The 24,635-nt window shown below is 36.4% G+C and overlaps 3 protein-coding genes across 6 annotated transcripts in view; all 3 read left to right on the top strand.

Annotated features, from left to right (window-relative positions):
- Positions 1-399: 399 nt before the first annotated feature.
- On the top strand, positions 400-5,555 carry LOC137582852 (facilitated trehalose transporter Tret1). Of its 4 annotated transcripts, none has more exons than XM_068297576.1 (3): positions 400-556; positions 3,832-4,004; positions 4,063-5,555. In XM_068297576.1, the coding sequence occupies exons 2-3, from the start codon at positions 3,866-3,868 to the stop codon at positions 5,391-5,393; spliced, it is 1,470 nt and encodes a 489-aa protein (XP_068153677.1). In that variant the 5' UTR covers positions 400-556; positions 3,832-3,865; the 3' UTR covers positions 5,394-5,555. The 4 variants fall into 4 exon arrangements, with proteins under 4 accessions (XP_068153677.1, XP_068153679.1, XP_068153676.1 ...); XM_068297578.1 differs by lacking the exon at positions 400-556 and adding an exon at positions 1,706-1,725; XM_068297575.1 differs by lacking the exon at positions 400-556 and adding an exon at positions 2,071-2,178.
- Positions 5,556-6,818: 1,263 nt separating this feature from the next.
- On the top strand, positions 6,819-8,974 carry LOC137582142 (disintegrin and metalloproteinase domain-containing protein adm-2-like; the record flags this gene model as incomplete). The annotated part of the gene is made up of 5 exons (XM_068296590.1): positions 6,819-6,878; positions 6,938-7,089; positions 7,154-7,433; positions 7,491-8,858; positions 8,909-8,974. Coding segments are annotated over exons 1-5 (1,926 nt in total), but the record flags the coding sequence as incomplete, so codon positions are not given.
- A 1,147-nt stretch (positions 8,975-10,121) lies between these two features.
- Meltrin (meltrin) overlaps positions 10,122-24,635 on the top strand; it is a 36,640-nt gene continuing 22,126 nt past the window's right edge. The window contains 1 exon segment of the mRNA XM_068296193.1: positions 10,122-11,301. Within this exon segment, the coding sequence (XP_068152294.1) occupies positions 11,148-11,301 (154 nt within the window). The 5' untranslated portion in view covers positions 10,122-11,147.

Genomic DNA, 24,635 nt, shown 5'->3' with positions numbered 1-24,635 from the left:
GGAGGCCTATAAAAATCGCTCAATGAATAAAAGGAAATGCTTATAGTTGTTATTGTTGTCGGTCTCTCGTGTGTAATGGAACATTTTACCATTTTCAGTTTATTGTCAACAATTCAGATAAAAATCACACAATATTAAGCTTAGCTCTCCGCTATAAATCTCTCTCAGTCTCACTATCTCTCGCTTTGTATGAGTTGGACTTACTACTTTAGTACAATACTCATTGGCCTATAGAATACGATATTATGTATATCCAGTTGTATGTGTGTGTGTGTGTGTGTGAGATACTACAATGTATATATACACTTATCAGCTGCTCACACTTACTGACTGTCGTTGTGTACATATAAATGCGTCTGTTATAAATTCTCAGCTCAATTTTGTGCTTGATCCACAAATCGTCAAAACATTCCCGCACCAACATCATTTCAGTACGGACAAATTTTTTGAAAACGGGAGTAAGACAAAAGTTCCTTTTCAACATTACGTATACGCCGAGTTGTCATCATTTTATTTTTCCATTGCCTGTTCTAATTGATAAAAATATTCAAAATGGGTAAGTGGCTGAAGTTTCTGAGATGAGGTCTCGTTCTCAAAAAATTAATTCAATTATACAGAACGCCTATTTAAGTATCACTTTGGTTTGTCGTACGAATGTACGTCATTTTGGAAATGGCCATATAAAGTATATTTCTTTTGATTTATTGATAGAGGGATGGCCAAGTGTTGCCATGAATTATGATAATAATTTGAGTCGTGGCCTCAGCCAAATAAGTATCGCTCGTTTACGTTCTAAATGTTATACCCATTATCATCATCAGATAATCAAAAATCTCAACAATGAATGGGTGCAAGTTAAAAGCATTTTAAAGGAATTCAAATCAACTTTTTAAAACAGTTGCGATTTGTGCGAGTAAGTGTCGAGTTCAAGAGTGATTTAAAATTCAAATCAAAAAGCATTTCCAACCCGAACTAGTTATTGGAAGGACTCGGCAATAACAAAAGGATCATTTCTGTTTAAACAATTGTTCCCACACTGATTAATTACTATCATCAAAAAACTATCAAAATCGCAAGACTATTCATTATCTACAGACTGTCTGAGTAGTCCAAAATATATTAATTAAAAACCGTTTTTAATCTGAATTGTCAACGTGTTAAATGTTATTTAACCATGAGCAATTAGTAGATCAAATTGAACTTGTTACCAGTTTCTTTTCATCTTTGTTTACTCAACTGTTGGCAGATTGTCTAAGAAACATATTTCCTCTTTCGGGTGATAAGCCATAAAATTGGAAACAAATCTTTTGATAACCTTCATGAATCAAGAAATGCAGTGACAAAGGCATCTAATCATTTCACTTGAATTGAGAATGCTTCAAAATAAATTGTTTAATCCAGCATTTGGAGTGGTATATTAGCCAAGTTTTGGGAAATAAGTAGCATTTCGGCAGGAAGTATAACTTATCCTTTGATCTGCATATACTTGAAAATTTGCACCTGATTTACTCTCTTGAGTTACTATAACTTTAATAATATCCGTGACAAACATAGAATTATAGTGTAGAAACCTCATAATATTGGAGAGGAAGTACATTGTTCAAAATTAAGTTTTGTCAAATATTATCTAAACGGAAAAGTTTCCCCTAACAGCATTACGTATACGCCGAGTTGTTACACTTTTTATTTAATTGCCTGTTCTAATTGATAAATTGTTAAATATGGGTGAGTGCCTAAAATTGTTTATAAGTATTTGTTGTTGTTTTGTTCTCGCTCTCATTTTGTTTTCGTTATTGTTTTTTTTTTCCTGGCCCACTGATAAATTGTAGGTTTAAGTGTTGCCATGAATTATATTAAATACAATATGATAATAATTTGTGTGCGTTTAGATTGCTGGCCTCAACAATATTACTCTATAAGTATTGCTCGTTTATATATATATATATATATATATATGTATGTATAGCCATTATCGTCACCAGATAATCGAGAATCTGTACATGATTGGGTAGAAGTAGTGAGGCAAATTCAAAAGGGCTTCAAATCAAATTGTTACTTTGAAATTAACTCTGGCAAACAGTTTCGATGTGTGCGAGTAACCGTCAAGTTCGAGAGTGATTCCCAACCTAAAAAGCAGCAAACTCAACAAATCCTTTAAGGATTTCTTTTTCATTCTTTGTAAGCATACCTAACTTAAAATACCAAGGACTAAAAGGGAGTGATCTGTTCCTTGTTGTTAAATATTAAAATTGATTCACGCATTTCGTATCAAAACTGTGATTTAATTTAGTATCTAGCCTAATTGAAAGCCCCATAAATGTTTTTTGTTTGAATTGAATAATATGTGTTCACGTGCTATAATGATTACTAAATCGTGAGCAATCAGTAGAACAAAATTGTTTTAATTTGGCTCTTTTCTTATTTGTTATTTGCCCAACATTGTGACTGCTTCAAAGCAAAACCATTGATAATCTTTATAAAGAGAGAGAACCAATATGGAAATGTATAAATGGCAAAACAAATTTAAATATCATCTAATCTTGTTAGATTACTTATGTATACTAAATCATTTAAGGAATGTTGGCCATAATTTTCAGTCTTTAACGATTTGAAGACTTTGGAAGTTAGTAGCAAGTGGTGTAAGAATATTAGTCCTCCTTTGATACAAACATATTTACTTTCAAATATTAATTTGAATTAATCAATGCCAGCTACTACTCTTAGTAGGAGATCTGGAGGTGCATTTTAGGGGAATGGAATTGGCCTTTTTTTAAGTTCCTTAGATCCGCTACTGGGAACACTTCGACAATTGCTCTCCCACGCATTTTGCACGTGTTAGTCACTGTTTTAGCCAAGTTAGTCATGTTTATTGATTTGGTCTGTTGACATTATGATGATTTTGTTTTCTTCGATTCGAAATTACACAATGATAATACAAACAATAAGATAATTATGTAAGCCAAAGGGTGATTTTTATTGGAAATGACACAAAGGGAATATAACCAGAGGGCACTTGAAGATTAGAGTTTTGTTGGAACCCAGTTACCTACATTTGGCTGATCGGCAAGTGGATGCGGCGCCTTTGGATTGTGTAAACAAAAACAATTTGGAGTGGGATACTTTTCATTTATATTATTTTCGCCAGGTCTTATCTGCTATTACAATACATATATTATATGTATGTACATATTTAGTTCAAGTGCAAGAGGCATATATTGTGAAAATTTCAATTTGATGCCACTAAAGAGAGATTACTATTGACAATGATTACTAGATGAATGTGCCTTGAAGTCGAAGGGGGTTTTCCTGATAAGATAATGCATTTGTAAGCCTTACCCTTACCACCCCCTTTCTCGCCACTTTCGCACTATTGATTAACAGAAAATCTTTAAATTCTCCGTCTTTAATGGATTGCAACTGAATTTCATTTTTCAGTTTTCGAACGAAAGTAAGCCAAGTAACATCGTGTGGTAATTACTGAATTGACCATTAGGGAGAGAATCAACAATAATTATATTTATATAGTCATACTCAAATAATGATATCACACATTTTTGGATTTTTTGTTATTAATTCTGTTAAGTTAATGGTCTGGTGAAATTTTTAAATTGTTTAAATAATTCAATAGGCGGCAGACAGGAAAGGGTCAAGGGCATTATGTTAAAATGATTGTTTGTTTAAGCCATTTACTTAGTCCAGTTAGCATAACAGACGATTGAATTACAAATGAGATGTTGGTTAAATGTGCAAGGGATGGTGGGGGATAACTATCATTAAGCCAACTCAAATGAATTTTTAATGAGAGACTTTCGCTTTGTTCTCTTTGCACAGCTGCCACACGTGAGGTGACAACCGTTTTTCCACAATGATTTCGAACGAGCATGCAACAAGTGTTCAGTATTCCTATACGGAAGTTAATTCTTTTCAAATGAGCGAAGGATATACAAAAAACATGACACCCGAACCAGTTAAAACGGGACGCATTTTCTTGGCTGCAGTGGCAGGTGAGTTTTCTTCATTTCAAATTGGACTTTCTAATTATCTATTGTGATTTCTATGTAGCCAATATGTCAGCCTTTGTGGTGGGCACTTGTCTGGGCTGGACATCGCCCATTGGACCCAAGCTGAAGAGTGAAGATACCTCGGATTCGCCATTAAGTCGACCCATCACTGCTGAGGAAGATGCCTGGATTTCATCTTTGATTGCCATTGGAGCATTGGTGGCCCCATTTGCGGCCGGACCGCTGGCTGATCGCATTGGACGCAAATGGGTATTGCTATCGAGCAGCCTTTTCTTTGTCTTGGCCTTTATTCTCAATATGATCGCCTCAGAAGTATGGATCCTGTACCTGTCCCGATTGATTCAGGGCTTTGGTGTGGGCTTCGTAATGACTGTACAGCCCATGTATGTGGGTGAAATCTCAACGGATAATGTACGTGGCGCCGTTGGATCTCTGATGCAATTGTTTATAGTGGCTGGCATTTTATATGTGTATGCCATAGGACCGTTTGTGACGTATCAGGCCCTGCAATGGTGCTGCATTGTGGTGCCAATAATCTTTGATGTCTTCTTTTTCTTGATGCCCGAGAGTCCTTATTATTTTGCCGGGAAGGGTCGCAAAACCGATGCATTGCGTTCCCTGCAATTCTTGCGTGGTCAAAGCTCACAAGGAGTACATGACGAAATGGCAGGTATTCAGGCAAATGTAGAGGATGCGATGGCCAACAAGGGAACAATGATGGATCTTTTCAAGAATGCCGGAAATCGCAAGGCATTGTTCATCTGCGCCGGCCTTATTTCGTTCCAACAGTTGTCGGGCATCAATGTTGTGCTCTTTAATAGCCAATCGATCTTTGCCAGTGCCAACACTGGCCTGGATCCGGCTGTGGCCACCATTATCATTGGTTGTGTCCAGGTTGGATCCTCAGGGCTAACTCCGATTGTAGCCGACCGTTTGGGCAGGAAAATTATGCTCTTGATCTCGGCCAGTGTGATGTCAATAGGATTGGCGGCACTCGGGGCCTTCTTCTACATGCAATTGGTGGTGCAGGATATCTCCATGGTCAGCTGGATGCCTGTGCCAGCTTTGATTATCTACAACATTGTCTACTGTATTGGTTTTGGTCCGTTGCCCTGGGCCGTTCTCGGTGAAATGTTCCCTGCAAATATTAAGTCGGCTGCCTCCTCAGTAGTCGCCTCCACTTGTTGGACTCTAGGTTTTGTCGTGACTCGCTGGTATCCAGCCCTCGATGCCCTCGGATCGTATTATTCCTTCTGGCTATTCGCCGTCTTCATGGTGGTGGCCTTCTTTTTTGTCCTCTTTGTGGTGATGGAGACAAAAGGTCTTAGTCTGCAGCAGATCCAGGATCGTCTTAATGGCAAACGCAACTAAAATCGATTAGAATCGAAGCCTTATATAAATTGGACTCTATATATATTAGTTTGTAAGCCTCCTATACAAAGTATTTTATTATCTAGTTTTAAGCAGACACTCAATTTCCAAAGTCTTGTTAATTATATTGCCTATATTTAATAAAAAGAAAACTTTGCTGAATTATTTAAACTATATCAAATTGAAAATTCTACTTTGTTTGCCTAGTTCAATATTTGTTTGCATCTTTTAGGGATGCGCCCTAAAAGTATGCACACTATTTTACTTCCAAGTATCATGTAGAGTTAGTTTCTGTTATTTTCGTTAATCACTTACAATTAGTATTAAAATTAAAAATTTATTTTAGCGGTACAATTTCATTATGTTTCTTATTATTTAACTATGTAAGCTTCGACTGTTTTGAATCGTTCTAAGCAGCAAAGACTCAATCATTTCTAAAGCCAAGAAATTTCACCATCAATATTAAGGATTTCATTTTTGACATATTTTTAGTAGATGGTGAAAAAGAAACACTTCCTAGTGTTCACATGGACCACCAATTTAATAAGAAAGGAAAATTTGAACTATGTATATCATCTTTAAGTTATTGTGTTTTGTTCTCAAAGAAACTTTTTGATAAGAACTTGGTTTTGGCGAGCATTTTTGACCGCAGCGTGTTTTCTCGTTTTTTCATGTTATAATCAGCTGAACCTCGGTCTTACTCAGTGAGTTTTCGGCATTACTTATCCAATTAGTTTAATGAGTATTTAAGTCTTTCCTAATCGCCCTTCAGTTATAAAATATTACTGCTACGGATCGGATGTACATTTGTTTATTAAAACAGTTTTGATATAAAAATTTGGCAATTATAAAAGTCCCTACGTATAACCAGACATATCACTTATAGAAAGGGATGTTGAAGAGCGGTATATATTTACTGGTGCCTTCGATTTTGGTACTTTTCAAGTTTTTACTTCTTAACGCCACTCCGATGACCCAAGGTAATATTAAAGGCTGAAAATCTTCCAATTGTATGAAAAAGATTTGTATTTCGTCATAAACATGCTGCGGTCAAGCTACACAAGTGATTTGTAATTTGGTTTTCGGTTCTCTTTGGAGATTGTGATTAATTATAAAACAATTCTAATATTGTATCCTAAATTTGCATGTGACTAACAGATGTACTTAATGAGTTTTTAACGCATACTGTGATTCAACCTCATATACAGCATGGACGATCGAAGAAGACTCTCCAAAGCACCCTAGACGAATCGGTAAGCAGTTGCTATTGAATTGGCTACCCTAATCTAACCTAATCCGTCCTCTAGAGTGGTCTGCACGCGGAACACATAAGCCTGAGCTTCTTGCATCAGGGACAACGTATTCACATTGATCTAATTCGAAGCGATGGCCTATTGCCAACAAACCATTTCCTTCACTATCAAAATGAGCGAAAAAATGGTGGTCAAGTGGTGGTCAATTTTACAAAGTCAGATGTCGATTTATGTCATTATAAAGTAAGTTGAAAGTTTCTCCATGACGGCTTATTCAACCAATTCTTCTAGGGATACATACAAGGTGAAGAGAATTCAAAAGTAGCCCTCTCCACCTGCAATGGTCAACTCACTGGCATTATCTTTTACGGCCAGAAAGTGTATTCCATATATCCCCACATTGATGGCAGTGGACGGTTGCTGGATAACCATTATCTTCTCAAGTGAGTTAACTTTAGATCATGCAAATGCCTAATCAGTGGCAGATTCTCTTGATTTCGTTTGCAGTCATGCTGATATGAGGCATGCAAATAAGACTTCTGGTCACAACATTAACAAGGATAACTTTAAATATCAAAGGGGATATGAGGGAATCCAAAGAAAGTTCCATCAAAGAAGGCGACGCGAGGCGGAGGATTACCAGATTCATCGGCCCTATAATGCCAACCAAACCTCCAGTTATGTGGAACTAGTGCTTGTGGTAGACCACAATTTGTACATCAGTTTTAATCAGGATACTAAAGAAGTGCACCGGTATTGCAAGGATCTGGTCAATGCTATGAATGTGGTGAGTCCAAATATTCATTCCACCATCATTCTCACTCTAATCTTTTCGTTTCCTCAGCTATACGAACCTCTTAACATATTTTTAGCCTTGGTGGGTGTTGTTATATGGAACAAATCAAACGAAATTGAAATCACCAGCAATGCGGCTGAAACGCTTATGACATTTCTTTCATATCGGAGCAGGGAATTAGCAATTAAGCACCCCAATGATTTCGCTTTACTTCTGACTAAAAATATATTTAGGGATGTCGATAATACTTCCATATTGGGAAAAGCTTTTAAGGGAACTATTTGCACTTCTACTCATTCTGGCGGGATTGCCGCCCAGCACAGCAAAACTTTGGCTGTAGTTGCCACCACAATGGCCCATGAGATGGGTCACAGTCTTGGCATGAACGACGAAATCGAAAACTGCATCTGCCCAGATGAGGCATGTATTATGAATGGGATGAGCTACAAAAATTTTAATCCAGTAAGTTGGAGCAGCTGCAGCATTAATAGCCTGCACACTTCTTTCTCGAAAGAAATAACCCATTGTCTGCGCAACAAGCCTGAGAGGCTATTCGAATCGCCGGACTGTGGCAACGGGTTCGTAGAGCCGGGGGAAGAATGTGACTGTGGTCTGCCGGACTACTGTAAGAATCCCTGTTGCAATGCGCACACTTGTAAGCTAAACTTGGATGCCTTATGTGCCGATGGGGAATGCTGCGATCTTGAGACTTGCCAGCCCAAATTGGCAGGCATCCCGTGCCGGAAGGCGGAGAATGAATGTGATCTGGCTGAGTATTGCACTGGAGAGTCGGAGTATTGTCCCAAAGATGTCTATCGACGCGATGCGGAATCCTGCGATGGTGGTCAAGCTTACTGTTTCCATGGTAATTGCCGTTCACATGACCATCACTGTCGCGTTATGTGGGGACCTCATGCCACAAATTCAGAGCCCTGTTACGAACAGAACAAAATGGGTGACCGACTAGGACATTGCGGTTACAATCGTCCTGAAAACAGCTTTGTAAGTTGCACGAGTGAGAACAAGATGTGCGGCAAGTTACATTGCCTTAAGGGGAATGGGACACTGAGAATTGGAAACAAATTTTCAACCAACATATCCGAGTCTTATGCTGAGGGTTTGATTAATTTTGTTGATTGTTTTGGGGCCGAGGTCGACATCGGCTCCCAATTTCTCGACCGTGGCCTAACTCCCAATGGAGCAAAATGTGGTGTCAATAGAATGTGTGTTAACCAGAGTTGCGTGGCGATAGAAGAGATTCTGGGAGCGGCATGTCCAGAAAATTGCAATAACAAGGGCATTTGCAATAGCCGTGGTCATTGTCACTGCGATGTAGGATTTGGCGGAGAATCCTGTGCCACATCTGGTTATGGCGGTTCTCAGGATAGTGGACCAGCCTCTAGTAAGTCAACAATTGCTTTTTAAATCTTAATATAAACCTAACAAATTTACATTTACTTACAGAGCGCCAGTTCCAGTACCTTTATTTGCTATTCCTCTTGATAATTCCACTTGTGGTAATCTTCTGGTTCATTCTTCGACGAAATCGGGACAAGTACGTATTGAATTTTAGCAGCCTTAAGAGCTCTTCATATTGTTCTATCGCCGTTTTTGCTTGCCTATTTAAAACAAGAGATTCTGCACAATCAGAAGAAGGTCGTTCGAATACTGCAAAAGGAAGCTGTTAATAGCTTAATAATCATTAGCAACATTTTTCTACCTCTTTGAAATAATAAAATATACATTTATTAAAGAGTTTTTTACATTTTTAATTTAATTATTTGTTATAAATTCATTTGAGTTCTATGCTCACTTGATTGCTTTATGCATTTCTCCATTTCTTCCTCCGAGGAAAAACCAACTCCAAGCTATCTACTAAATTTTTAATATTTTTATAATCAAATTTTTATATTTATTTCACAAAACTTTTCTTGGCGCCATAAAGCAATCAATTATCGATGGCAAAAAAAAACATCGTTATATTGTCAGAGTCCAAAACTATCGATATTATCGATAGTCCCCATCGAAATCCAAAAATGTTACGGCGAATAGTCCATTTTTTTACGGCTCGGGCGATTTCGGCCTTGTTGTTGGCACTGATGTCACTTCAGCTTTTTTCCAGCCAGATTTGGCATTTTTGAAAATTCCCACATATATATAAATTTTTAAAATAGAAATTAATTTTTCTGAAATTTGGACTGCACCGACAACACATAACTTCAATAGAACAGAGAGAATATTATCCAAGCGATAAGGAAGATATTGACAATATAGTATTATTGGATAATATATTTCTTCTTGAACGAAAATACAATATTTCAAAATCATCTTTTTTCACTTTTTTCCGGGGATTCAGGCTTTTTAGCTGTTTTCTTGAGTTGCTTTAGCTGTTTCAGCCTAACAAAAAATGGCATCACTGGCATTACTCTTTACAGCGAATTTACTCTCTTTACGACAAATATTATCTCTTAAGAGAGTTAATCGTGCGAACATGTTGCAGTTGGCATTATCGGTTCGCCCTTGGCATCATCGGTTCGACGTTGGTTCGAAGCGAGAGGGCAAACAATTACGGCGAGAGGGCAAAAATTTACGGCGAGAGGGCAAGAATTTACGGCGAGAGGGCGAATTGATTTCGCCATGTTGTTGTTTTTTGTTGTTTTTTTTTTATTGTTGTTTTTGTTTTCTTGGCGAGCGGTCGTGCGGTCGGTTGTTTCTCTGTGAATTATTTCGCATTCTTTTCCGCAAACATTTTCGTTGTTTATTGATAAATAAGTAAAAAGTAGTTGGTATATGTTAATCCAAACAAAATATCCACATAGAAATAAATTAACAAGGCAGTCGCTAAGCTGGTCAAAAATAATTATTATTATTCTCGTATATGATTGTGCGAGTGTTTAAGTGTTTGAGTGCATGTGTATGTGTTTGTGTGCTTCTGTTTGTGTTTAACTAAATTGAATTAATAGCCCCCCTAAAAAAAATAAATTAAGTGACGACTGGCCAAAATATACAAATAATTGATATAATATTGCTGGCGATTTGTGACAAACGTAACGGAATTCCAATAGGAGGACGACGAGTGAAGAGATAGAAAAAGAAGCAGAATATAAAGCGAAAACAAGCACAAAGATAACACAAATAAACAGAACGCAAAGCCGTTAAAGCCAAACATCTAACATTTACATATGTATAACTAATTCTACATACAAATGTATTGTTTATAAGCCACGTTGTGGTGGCTAAACGGAATTAGGCAATTGTTTGGTTTTTGTTTTTGTGCTTTTAATATTCCTATTCCCGTTATATTGCATCTGCTTCTGCATCCTGTTTTTAATTTGAGCCAATTCATTTGAACGGAAGTGAGACTGGAGAGCTACTAGAGAGAGAGAGAGTGAGGATGGGTAATCAAAATGTAGAAGCTTGCTTCTCATCCTCCTGCATCTGCTGCCGCTGCTGATTCCCATATTCAAGTCGCTGACACGGGAAGTGTGATGTCACCACATTTGCTTGCCCCTGCCACCGCTCACGCTGCTGTTGCTGCCACTGCCTCTGAGAAAAACAAATTTTACTATTACTTACCGCCGTCGCTCTACAAATAAAAAACAACAACGACAACAAAACATACAACAACAAGGAGACAAGAGACTATCACAGCGACTACTTGGTCTGCATTTGGATTGGATACATATTTTACCCCCTCTTAAAGAAATGTCGCTGTGCCATTTACATTATTTGCTGGCATCGGCTGCATGTCTGCTGCTGCTTTTGATCAACATATGTTGCTTGCAACAAACCGTTGATGCCACCACCGTCACCTCCACCACCGCTGCCCGCATCACAGCTGACAACGCAAAGTCAAAAGGTGAGTTAAAGTTTTCTTATTCTTATGTGTGTGTGTGTGTTGTCTGGCTAAATATTTAGTTAACTTCCCCTTTCGAAATCTAATCAAAATTTCGATTTGCACATTGAGTCCAGCTCGATAAAAGTTCATCAAGTTAGTTAACGAGAGAGAGAGAAAGGTGGGGAGACTGTGGTGGAGTGTGTGCTAATTTTAACTATCCGCGATAACCGTTTTCTTTTTTTAGATAATTACCTAAAATTAGTCACAGCTGAGAAATTTTTAAAAAGCACATTAAAAGCTAACAGAGGTCGGAGTTACTTATTTTTGCCCATGCCCAAGTATTTACATTTTTGTCGTTGATTATCAGTTTATGTCTTTTTCTTTCTATAAACTATTGCCTAAAACGAGCATTGCCTTTAGTTTTATTATAGTCAATATATAGAAAATCCAGGGTAAAGTCTATGTCTTTTATCTTTGTTTACCTGAAACCGATATGGACAGAAGAGGTATTATAGCTTTGAACAATATTTCTCTTTCATATAACTCAAACTCTTGAGTACTTCATTATTCTCTTGTTTTTTTATTGAATTTTATTACTTATTTCGATCTACGTGCGATCTTTCGACACTTTCGATAAAGTTAAAACCAGTGTAGCTTCACCCCTCCTCCGCCCCTAGCCTGTCTGCCGTGCCTGCGTTTGCTGGCTCTCCCAATGGCCAAACAAACAACCTTGACGGGGCCATCAGAAAGCTTGAAAAACCAGCTTAACTTGGCTTGGCTTGGCTGCGAATTGTTGTTCAAAATGAGTTTAGATTTTAGACTCTCTTGTTTCTTACTGTTATCTCGTGCTGATGTTTTCAAGTTTTCGGTTTTTTTTGTCTTTTATGTAGTTTACATTTTAATGTTTATCTATAAACAGTTTTTTGGCTACTTTAATCAAAATCTCACGCATCGTGGCGCACCACATTCAATGTAAATGCAAAATTTTCTCAATTACCTTCACTCACGTACTTGCAATTTGGTGAAACAGTTTCCGTTTCTGTTTAAGCCCACAAAAAATAAAAAAAGAAAAGAAAAGGGGAAATAAATGGAGTATAAAAAATCGATTTTAAATGCATTGGCTTACTTTAGAGTAGCTACTTTTACTCACTTACGACTGTTTCATTGCCACATGGCCACTCGAATGTACATAAGTTGCCACAAACGGTGGCCCACTCTATATTTGGCAACTTGTATAAGAGAGGCTTGATTGCATGGTAAAGTCTATTATTATTATTATTTTGTGTGTGTGTGTTTTGTTAACAATTTTTTATGTCATTTTGCGCAATTTTAGTCGCCTCTAACAAGGTAATGCCAAAGAGTTAAGAATGTAATTACATATAGAAATGCTTAGAAGGTTGGCAGCAAAATGACAAAGCAAATTAAACTCTTGTCGATGTTAGTCGTGATGATTTATAGTTATATTTGTAAAGTTAAACAAATAAACGCTTTATAGCCACGCCCCAAACCTATTCTTTGGGCTTGCCGCCATCATTGGACTCGGCTTGAGTCGCACTCTTGTCTTATTTACTCATGTGGCAACAACGTGAAAAGTTGGCCTGGCATTCTATGTGCATACATGCATATCATTAACATTAACCATTTCCAAAGACAAGACAAGAGGATCATTAATATGCGACTGGACTGAGCGTGGGAGCCAACAACCTGAGACGATTTACTCTAATGATACCTTCAAGTACACCTCGTACAACATTTCTAATAACAGAGAGACTCTCGCAAACCGGGAAACCGCATATTCTAGTGTCTCTAATAGGCGACATCTTGAGTGGACAGCGAATAGCATTTGACAATCGGTTGGGGTATGGAGATAGAGAGGGGATATGAGCTTAATTGAAACTCAACTCAATTTACGGCTATAGTCAAGAGCCAAGCAAAAGATCTTAAGTGTGCCACATGCTTCAAGCTTCAAGTTGGACTTGATTGAGTCAGGTCAAAAGAATTTAAACGTTTTCAGAGCAAGACACAAACTCACACATAACAAGATAGATATAAAGCAACAGAAGCTTCAAAACATGCATAAATTATTACACTTTATGGCTAGTTATGGTTTTAGACATTTGCATAAACTGTGTTGTTATGTATTGGAAACTGTGGTGGAAAGCAGGGCCGGACTTAGAAAAGGGCAAATGGCATAATTGCATCGCCGTTTCCCACAAAACAAAAAGAAATTGTAATTATATAGTCGGTTATCCTTGGTTTCCAAGGGACAAAGAAACGTTGTAATATTGCAATTATCGATTAAAATCGAAACGAATCAAAATTAGTTACAAAAATTGTAATTTGCTGTCATTGAATGACCATTGTTTTGTAGCTATTCTAATATCTATATGTAATATAATTGCTAGAATGAGGGGAATGAAAGGACACGCGTGCCTCATTCAAGGTTCACTTTCTGACTGCCAGACACGTGTTTGGCGGGTGGTAAAACCTAAAAGAGGATTTCAATAATTATAACCCCTAAGTGAAGGAGAAGAGGAGGGGGAGAATTCCCTTCAGTTAGTAGAGGGTTGCTTCAAGTGTGACCTCAACATTTTGCTGAGATTAAATATATATTAAGGCCTCTGCCGACAGAGCGTCTAGGTAGGGTTGGCAAGGGGAGGGTGCTGATTTATAAGTGCAACAAACTAAGTTTACCAAAAGAGGGCGGCTCATATAATTTATGACTTTATTGCCACTAGTTAGGGTGAGTTTTTAAGCCCAAGAGAGGCCGAGAGTGAGACAACCCCAGGCTAGTCGTTACGGATTAGTCATCATAGTTTGTCTGATTTCTATATACTATATGTACATATCTTTGGTGAGGTGCAATCGAAAGAGCACTTGAAGCACATTTTGTTTATGTTGCTGCTTGCATTTCCTTTAAACATTAGACAAACAAAAGAAAAGGCTTTCTGAAATACACGGATGAATGGATAAATAGATGGGATGAATAGATGGATGAGGCGGATGCATTTAACATTCAAGCAATTCCATTTTGTTGTTGTTGTTTTCGTTGTTGTGCAATGTTTGATTGGGAAATTTGTTTCGTCAAGACCTGGATAAGACCTGCTACTGACTGCCTACCCTGACGATGATTAATCAAAATAAATAATTTTTTTTTTATAAATATTGGAGACGAAAGCAACAGCAAATAACAACAATAAAAAAACAACATTGTTGTGGCAAAGGGTGGGAGAGAGAATGGGAATCTTAATGGAAAATGCTTAACAACTATGACTGTCCTCCAACTGTGCTTAATTTATGCATAGAGCTATCTGATATTTTTGGTCCCCTTGCCAGTTTAATGGCTTGAAGCTGACAGGCATCTATAATAAGAGAGAGGGGAGTAGAGGCAAATCAAGGGAGGAGACGAGAAAGAGAGGCGAATTATTCGCAACGGAAATGCGACAACACGCTACAGTGACCAGAAAGACCAGAAAAAGTGAACACATAAAAGATCGCCCTCTTCCTGGATATGGTCAATGGGTTTAGTTCGTGCTTTTACCAAAGGTAGAGCTAAAGTTTTAGTTGCTAATTTGCCAAAGTTGACTCATTTGCAAAAAAGGAAAACAAAATGCAGTTGCTGCTGCTGCAATTAACAGCAACATAAGTGTCAGAGAGACAGCCAGTGAGAGAGAGTTGGGGACGATGAGGTACATAGACTTTACTGATGTGAGACACAGAGAAATTGAGAATCACTCAGGCAAGGCAGACGCGTCTATGCGTAGGCGTTTTTGTGTCTATTTTGAAAGCTAAATGAGTATCAAACAACAACAACTACAATTTGACCAAACAGTAGCGGACTTACCAAGCTGAATTAAGGCGTTAATTAAAATATAAACGTAGCTAATTAATTGCTTAGGAGACTTTCGTTAATTAGAGAATAAAAATTCAAGAATGTCTTACTAAATCTAAATTTAGGCGGGAGTTGTACTTCAAACTCTAATAGGAACTTTAATAATTTAATTGACGTAAAGCCATTAAGCTAAAAAGAAATATTATATTGAAAAGAATTTGAAATAACGAATGTTTTATATTAGATTTTTCGAGTCATTAAGTCTATTACTTGTAGATGTTTCTCAGAAGTCTATATCAAGAAATGGCATTAGCATTTCGGTTCTGAACTTTCTTTTGGCAAATTTTATAGCATAAATGCGATTATGAATCATTTTTAATCTTGACTGAAATGAAATTCCGTCACTGGAAACACTCAAAGAGCAGCAGCAGCAGCGACATCCATATGACTGTATGATGACGTCGACAACTTTTCAAAAAGTTCACTGAACTGTAGCATAATTTCCATTTTAGGTTTTTGGTTTTTTTTTTATTTTAGTGTTTACTTTCCGTTATTTTACTAAAACAAGAATACAAACAAAAAAAAACAAAACAATCCCCCAGAAACAGAAAAAAAACTGAAAATGAATTTTCTTACACAATTTTTTTTTGTTTTGTTTGTTTTGTTGTTTGCAATGCATGTCATTTGTTTGTGTTTGTTTAATTATTTACACACAATTATAAACTAAAGGCGACACCCAAAAACTGCATTTCGATTGTAAAAATCCATGATGGGGCTATGAAAAGATTTTCAACCTATTATCATTCAGTAATCAACATATAAATAATTATCACTGTGGTTACTAAATAGAATAAGATAGTTAGTTAGTTGAAGTAAATATCGAAATATGATTTCTTAAGCGAGAGATAATGGAAGGACGTAAGATACATATCTAAATGCTTCTAAAACAGTTAATAAACTCAGCCTTGAAGAGTTCAAAGTCTCCTTACTAAAGCTACAAGTGTTAAATAAATATTTTCTTAGGCCAAGTTTCTTTAACTGGAATATAAACTTGTCGTAGGTCAGGAAAAATTGCTAGAAATATGCAATCTATATCTGTTTTAGACTTAAATGTTAACAATGGTTTCCACTTGCTTGTATTTCTATTCCCAGTTGATTGCCTGAATTAAAGGTTAAACACATATAGTAAGAGAAGTCAAACAATTATCACACTAACCCATTAAGCGCCAAGATCTAATTGAATTAAGATCCCAACGCTAATACTTATATACATAAATCTGTATATATATTCTCATACGTTTTCGTTTTCGATATTTTCACTTTGGATTTTATGTATTTGTGGCTAGAAAAACTGTGGCCAATGGACCAGAAGTTTTCTTTCATTTTATTTTTGAGACTGATAAGACAGACGATGAGCTACTTACACTTGAGCGTCGAGATGTCGAGGGAGAACAAAAGCCAACGAACCGTAAAGTAGCCCCACAGACAAAAAGCTGGGCAAGATTAGGAGCAACAGAGGGTAATGGAGGGGCGACGGTGGTGGCGTCTTCACTCAGTGCGTTGCCATTGTTCGAGCGCGTTAATTGATAAATATATAAAAAACAAAGAACACACAGAGTGGAAAGTAGAGAATGGATAACGGATAAATGGAGAATGAGAGCAAAAGAAGCCTTAATAAATATCACTCATTTACTTTATTTCTTTCTTTTGTTTCCCCATTAAGAATTAACTGGTTGGTCAGTTGGCCGTATTGTTCAGATCAGCCTTTCGATAAGCCTAAGTGCTTGTAATTTGACGACGGCAATAAAATTCACCAATATAGTACAAAATATTTGTCATTACCTCAGCAAAAGTTATGTAAAAAAATAACCAACTTTGTTGCCAATTCACTGGCAACTTTCAAGTGCAAAAAGCTTGATAGATACGCTTTACGCTTCACTTTATCTTTTGCACATTTTTCTTTCAACAATCGAGCTCTCTTGTAATTTATGTAAGCTTTAGCTATATACTATAGCTCACTTTAAACAATATATCCGCCGGATGTGCAAGCTATTTATTCACTTTTTTCAAGAGCTGATAAAATGCTATAAACTTGTACATATTCGTATTATTGCTTATTATAAATTGTTATACATATTAATTGTACACGAAAATGGCATTAGGTTTCATTAGATACAAATAAAAATTGATTTCCGGCTACGGGAAGTCGTAAAAAAGTAAAGTGAAAGCTATACGTTCTGGTTGATTGGTTATATGAAATAACAAAAATAACAATTCATTTAAGTACGATTGACTAAAGCATAGATTAAGTTTACTTGGATGGACTTAGAAAATATTTTTGGTATCAAAAAAACTATTGTTTTCGGCTTAGAAAAATTAGTTATTTTAACTAGTTCGAAGATTCTCTGATTTGGCGTAAAGACAAGCGAAAATAGTAAAGTTAAGATTTAAAATATCGAAATATCGGGGTTGTTCAGACGCCAAAGACTCCCTATGGTAATCTATTCATGCTTTTTAGTGTTGCATTTCAAAAATGATTGTCGTTAACATATACAGGCGATCGATATTGATATCCCTTCTCTTCGAATTGAATTTGTTCGCTTACTTCGCTGTTCAAAGCATTCATGAGTTTCTAAGTCAATGTTTTACCCCAAAAAGCAACCAATTTTATGTTCTGAAATGTTTAAAACGAACTGGAAAACGAGAATAGGGCTAATGATGTCTGCACACTTGAAAATTCTGCTTAGGAAACGTATGTGTCCTCTGTTACATTTGTATTTGTATAAACTCAAGTTAAGCATGAGTCATTTAGATACTAAACTAATGGAACTAACACCTGAATATACAGACAGCTTGTATGTATATGTTTATATCCATTCAGCAACAGGGTGGAGGGCACGTGCACTGAGTCAGTTGAGCTGTTGAATGAATCACAAGTCACTGTCGTCTCTGCGTGTGAAAGAGTATCACACTAGAGACACTATTGTTCCTCTGAAAGTGCACATGACATTTGTTATACAAGTTATTAGCCACAACTTTGACGTAACCAATTAAGTTGGCATTAACTGTAATGAAATGCCAATTAAAAAAAGAAAAAATATTATAAAATATTTTATTAGTAGTTTGTGTAAATAGAGCATGTCGCCGCTCACTCACTCACTGTATCTCTCTCACTCTCTGTCTTCATCCGTTCCCATTTTTGCCTCAAGTCAATCTTGCTAATTGCAGTTCCTTGATAATGAGTAAGGCCAGCTCTCTCTGGTTGTCAACAAATATTTGTCCATGCCAGACATACCCAGGGAGGAAGAGGGCGTTGGGCGTAACTAGTAAGTAAGTTGAATGTTTGTTTGTTTGGTTGTTTGTTGGTCTTTGCCACAGACTGATTGACAGTTGTCGAAGTAGCAAATGAAATTGCAATGCACAATGTTTGTTCTTGTAAGTGCAATAGGCAGCTATTTATATATAACTTATCGAAAACTATTTACCTACCTTAGAAAAATTGTTGCCAGAAGGTCATTAACTATTGAAATCATTGTTTGTTTCAATAAATTTACGATAAATTAGTAAACCTTTTTGGCACATCTCACAAAGATTACAACAATTCTCTTTAATTGAGTTGTCAAGCTTACAATTCATAAATTCCATGCACAACCGAAAAATAAGAAGCTTTACTCATTGAAATTCGTTTTTCTGTTGTTTTATCACGACAATTATTTTAGTAAAAACTTCGATTGAAGTCTTGTGTTGTGCCATACACACATCCGCCGACGAAAATTGGAAAATTTGGGACAGACTTCCTGCTTTAAGCTTGTCGTTATCGTCATCATCGTCGTCATTGTCGTACTCGTACATACATATATACAAATTAGCCTAATGTGATCAATTACCTTATAAACTAAAGCCATGTAGGCACTTTAATTATACCCTTAGAACAAAGCCTAACTTACAGTATCTGTAAAATGCGTAAATAAATGTAAATTGCCCATTGAAAGAGAGAGGGAGAGACATAGAATATGTCTGAGTGATATTCACAATTGAGCGCCACATGAAATCTAATAAGCAAAACTGAAACTTAAATTGCTCAATTCAATTAGGTCATTCGTGTGGGTGGGGGGTCGTCTTGAATGAGATTCTTATTTGTATATGTATCTATGATTCTCAAAAAAAACGTAGAAGCTTCTGAGTATTTCATTTTATCATAATGCCAATGAGACATATGAATAGCTGTTGTTGCTTTTTCGGTAGAATTTCAGATGAATCAACAAATGAATGAATCTTCGTCATCACAAGTTAGCATCCATTTTGGCCTGGAACTCTGTTGCTGACGAACTGGTCACTCCGGTGACCAACCGTCGCCGCCTCAATTAAATTTGTGTTTTTGCCAAACGAATATTTGCTTGAGATTAATTAAGAAGAGAAAAGGTTATAAGCCAATTAGCTTCAATTACCATTACCTCGGCTCTCTTGCTTCATCGGAAAACTGACCATGGTCAGTGTTTTGGTTGCCCTATCTGTTTTTTCTTGTTTTGTCAACGGTTTCCGCTATGTTCGTGTGCAATTGTCATGTAATTTGAGGCTTAATAACTGGAAATCTTACTATATATGTAAGTTCATGTTTTTCTATACCTTCTTTTTGCTCGTCATGGCTAGCTGCGCCTGCTTTCTTCCTCTTTTGTCCAAAGTGGTGGTCCAATTCGGTCTCGGCAATCAAAAAGAAAGTTGCATTGATTTTTTTCATTTTTGAGTTGCGCAGTTAGTTTCACTTTTTTTTTTTTTTTTGGTTTTTGGGTGAACAGATTTTCTAACTCTCGATGATGAGTTGCAGCCATTTGTTGACCTACTTTTTAGTTGTTTGCCCAACCAACAGTTGGCTAGAGTTGGGGGTCATTCGGAAATTTGTCCCTGACTTGCTTGTGATCGTCTCTTGAAGAAGGTAACCCTGAAATCTTATCGTTGGCTTGTTAATTACCATCATCTTTCTTCTGGGAAGACTGATAAGAATTAAACACTTTTGTTTTTTTCGCTCACTTCTCTCATTTTCATTCGTATCATCATCATCTGTGTGTCCTTGTAAATGGAATTCCGAGAACTGTGTAATATGAGGACCAGCTGACATTGCCATTGCCATGATGGCTTTGCTACCCCTTTTTTCTTTTTCTTGGTTTGGTTGTTCTCTTCCTTTGTCTTATCCTTGGCAGGCGCAATTAATTTCCAGCAAGATTCTTTTGTTATCGATTGTGTCAAAACAAAAACAAAAACTCACACCCAAAACAAAGAAGATATGTATTATTGGAAGGGCGTTTATTTATGAGTGCAAGCAGGAAAGGATGTGGGTAAATGTTGAATACAAGTCCATCTTATGCCCTCATCGAAGAAAACTCACATTTAAAACGAGTTGTGTTTGCTTTAAAACCATTTGTACACTGGCAAAATAAGCAATTGTAAATATATTTCATAAGGAAGTTTACTTTCTGCAATGCTTAACAGTTCTTTATAAGAATAATATATTTAGTGAGTCAGAATATTCGGTGGAATTGAAGTTTTTCATATAATTTACACAAAGAAAGTTGTCTTTAGCTTCGATTCCTGATCAGGAACTAGAGTAAAATCGATCGACTGGGTTCCCGTCTCTTGTGCTTTCATTTAGTTTTAAGGGGGAAACCCAAGAAACTTTTACCTGGTTCTTTTGCTTTTGTGTTTATCAAAAATTATAAAGATATTTTCAGTTTGATTGAGCCAATATAGGAAAATACGCCAATATTGAGGCATGTTGTTATCATTTTATGATGATTGGATTATTTTGTCAACTTTCTTTTGACTTTATTGTCCAATGTGTGCGTCAGAATGTATTAATGTGTTTATTAAATAACGTACATTGCAAAACAAAATGCTGATGAAATAAACTCGAAATAATTTTCATACCTTCTGTGCACTTTATTATAAGGAGGCAACAGCAACACGTTTTAGGTGTGTTCCTTCCGGGGGTGGGGCTATAAGTATATGTAATCGTCATCGTTTGTATGAATTTCTAACATGACAAGAGGGCGTTTCCTGACATTTGAACCTTTTGCTTTTTACTTGTAATGTTTTCGTTTTAAGAATAACTTTGCTGCCTTCTGCTGTGACTTCTTCGTCTCCTTTTTCTTTGTTGCTTGCATTACATGCCCCATTTCGAATGCATACAAGTTTGCACTTAACGCCCACACGCCAAGGCTAACGATGGCACGGAACAACAGCAACAACCACGCCTCCTTATCGAGTTTATTACATTTTATTCATGTGTTTTCTTCTGTTTGCTTGGTGCCTCCCATTGGGGATGGCATCCGCATCCTTAACGGCGTTGTTTCTTGTCAAGGTTTCCTTTTTTTTCTTTTCATTTTTCTGTGTCGCACTTTTAATTTATTGCATTTCCTCTGGTGTATTAAATGAGGGAAGAAGAGGACGGAGGGAAACGAAATTGTCGTTAAACACTTTTTGCTCTTAATGTTGTGTCCACCCTCCTCTTCCTTTCTCTTCATCCCCCTCTGATTAATTAAAGCAAACGCATTGAATGTAATTAGCAATTATATGGCCTTAAATGAAGAGCCATCAACAGCTTGAGTTCCTCCATTCCGCGAAAGTCTCCTCATGACATTATGACGGATTTCATTGAACCAACTGGCACATCGGACGCTTGGCTACAGCAATTAGTTTACTTTCGCATGTTCAAGATTTATTTTTCTTTGCCTCTCTTTGTTTCAAAACACCCTACCAAATGGCTATAAAAAGTAGAAATAAGGTCAAAATGTCTTTCAAGGAAAGAAAAACTATAGAATCTGTAGAATTTGATAATTTTCTTAGACTCAACTAGGCAGTTGAAGGCTCTTATACTGCTCAAAAAAGTTTCTAAGGGTGTACAACTATCGTTGTTTTTTCTTTCTGATTTTGTTGTTCAGTAAAATCAATTAAATTCGTTCATTGAACCCGCCAGTTGAAATGTGTTTTCGCCTCTTCGCCATATGTACTCAAATCTTGTTATGACAAAACCAAAAAACAAAACCGGATAAAGTTTAATGAGGCGACTATAACCAAATATGTGTACCTAAACATTAAAGGAAAATTGCAAAACTAATTTTGTTTCTGTATGGCATTTTATTGCAAATGCAAATTTATTTGGCTAAAATATTCAACCATAATTCAGTTTTGTTGTTTCATATACAAGTTAAGTGTTTAAGTGAAAAATTATGAATGCCATATGTTATAAATTATTAATAAAAATTCAATTGTTTACTCTCTGATGAATATCATTAAAAAAATTATATAAACATATCGTATTAAAATTAATAGATTTAAGCAGCAATCGTTTTTTTTTTTTAGCTTTTAAACATTAAGTAAAAAGTCAGTCAGGAAAATGATAATACAAAAATTCAAATTTCCACTTTATTTAGATAAGCATTTATCCCTGGGGTTGAATCAATCCGCTCCTGTGCCTTCCTATATGAATAATTTATCTACCTTTTTGTCAAGGTCGGATTGGACTTACCGCCTTCGTCTGCTGCAACTTCTATCTTTCAGTTTCTTTGCCTTTTTTATGCGTGTGTGTGTGTGGGCATTTCTTCATTAAAATAAATTTGCTTTCATTTATTTTTTACTCTATTTATATTCGTTGTTTGTATATTTTTTTAGTGAAAAAAAGAATAAGAATTTTGTTTGTGCTTTCAATTTGGTACTCTTGATATTATTGTTGTTGTGGTTGTTGATCATAAATTTAATTGGCAAAAATTAAGCTCTCTTTTCGACCTTGAAACAATTTGCAAGTTGATGGCAAAAGAAAGAGGAAAACAAAATAAAAACGGCCACAAAGCTAAAAATGATAAATATGAAACCATTTTTCCGGCTATGCATTGAACGGCATCGATTTCACTTTGTGGCATTGGTTGACTGGGATGGGAAAACTTGTTGACTTTAATTGCCTAACCGAAATGTTTATGGTGACAAGTTGGGACCATAGAAAAAGGGGAGGGGGAGTTTGGAGGAGGCTAGATAAACCACAACTCGTTTCTCACAGCTCTCAATGATGATTTTTAATGATTTATTTCAAAAGTGTGTGTTTGTGTGTCTGTGTACGCTAAGTGAATGGGAAAATTTGTCTTGAAATTTCATTAAGTAGTTGTAGAGGGCGGTTGTTGCTCTAACGAGTTATTAATCATAATGCCCTTTCTCAGACAGTGTCGAGACCGTCTTAATGTACGTTTCGCCCTTTAATCCTTTGAAAGCCAAAAATTTGACTAATTAAATTATCTTTACTCTTGCTCTCTTTCCTTTTCAGGTAAGCCTCAATTTTCCTCTGGTTACTGCATTACTTCTTCATTTTGGTAAGCCAAAGGCTTTAGTAAGTGAGTCACACACTGTGGCAGATGTTTATCGATCCAATGCGAATTCTTGTTTATTTATACCAAAAAAAAACTCAATTACCTATGCTTAAGCGATGGCAACGACTTGGAAATACTTTGTACTTGGTTTTAGTCAAGAAATTTAATCTACATACATGACATGAATCTTATAGTTTTAGCTTCTATGTTTTATGCTTTTTGATTTATACACTCTCTAGTCGTATTTAAGTACAATTCCTATATGTGCGCAGTTTCTTTACTCAATTGTTACCCATTTTAGTCAAGAAATTTAAGCTGCCTTTCCATTTATGTAGTAACCAAGTAAATTCTTAATATGTTTTCTGATTTATATACCCACTGATCACATTTGTTTTAGGGTAAAGAATGAGTACAACCCTTATCAAATATGTATAATCGCAGTTCTAGTTTGCCATAATCGTTCTATGTTTTTTTGTTTGGAATAACCGCAAAGTGTTGTGGCCTCAATTGAGTCGTCATCATTGTCATCATTCCTCTTTTGGGCTGTCATTCGGTATTATTGCCTTTTGTTTCAGCCAAACAGCTGTTTGTCATGATATGGCATATGCTGTTCATATCTTTTGTTTGGATACCGAAACACTCCTACACCCACCCACCCACCATATACAGATGCCCCCTTGCCTCAATCCTCTATCAGCTGTCAGAAATGGTAAACACATACTAAAAGACCCGAAAAAAAGAATCTACATAAGCTTTATGGCTTTTACCCGTTTCAGTCGTTTGCATAAATCTTATCTAGACGAACCAAAATCAACACAAAAATTGGCAACAAGAAAAATCGATATAGAAAGCTCAAGTTGCCGGCACTCAGTCACTCGCATCTGACCCAAAAAAAACTAAAATGGCAAATAAGTTGGACTACATGTGGCATAGTTCTTCTTGGGCAAAGGGATTTAGCAAGTGGAGAAATGGAAATGAGTTTTATACTAGAGGAAGAAGAGTAGTAAGCATACTTATGTATAACTCAGCTCTAAAAGAGCTTGGTTCTCTTATTACTAGTTTTAATAACTTGTTGAATAGTTTACTCTAAACTTGGTCTATAGAGTAATTCAAGTTCGTTTCTTATGTAATCAAATTGCACAATATTGAGGCCCACTCCAAACATGTCTGGC

This window comes from Drosophila tropicalis, unplaced genomic scaffold, assembly GCF_018151085.1.
Source record: "Drosophila tropicalis isolate 14030-0801.00 unplaced genomic scaffold, ASM1815108v1 contig_859, whole genome shotgun sequence".
NCBI classification, from domain to species: domain Eukaryota; kingdom Metazoa; phylum Arthropoda; class Insecta; order Diptera; family Drosophilidae; genus Drosophila; species Drosophila tropicalis.
The sequence above is the reverse complement of the archived record's forward strand: the minus strand, read 5'-3'. Positions and strand labels throughout refer to the sequence as shown.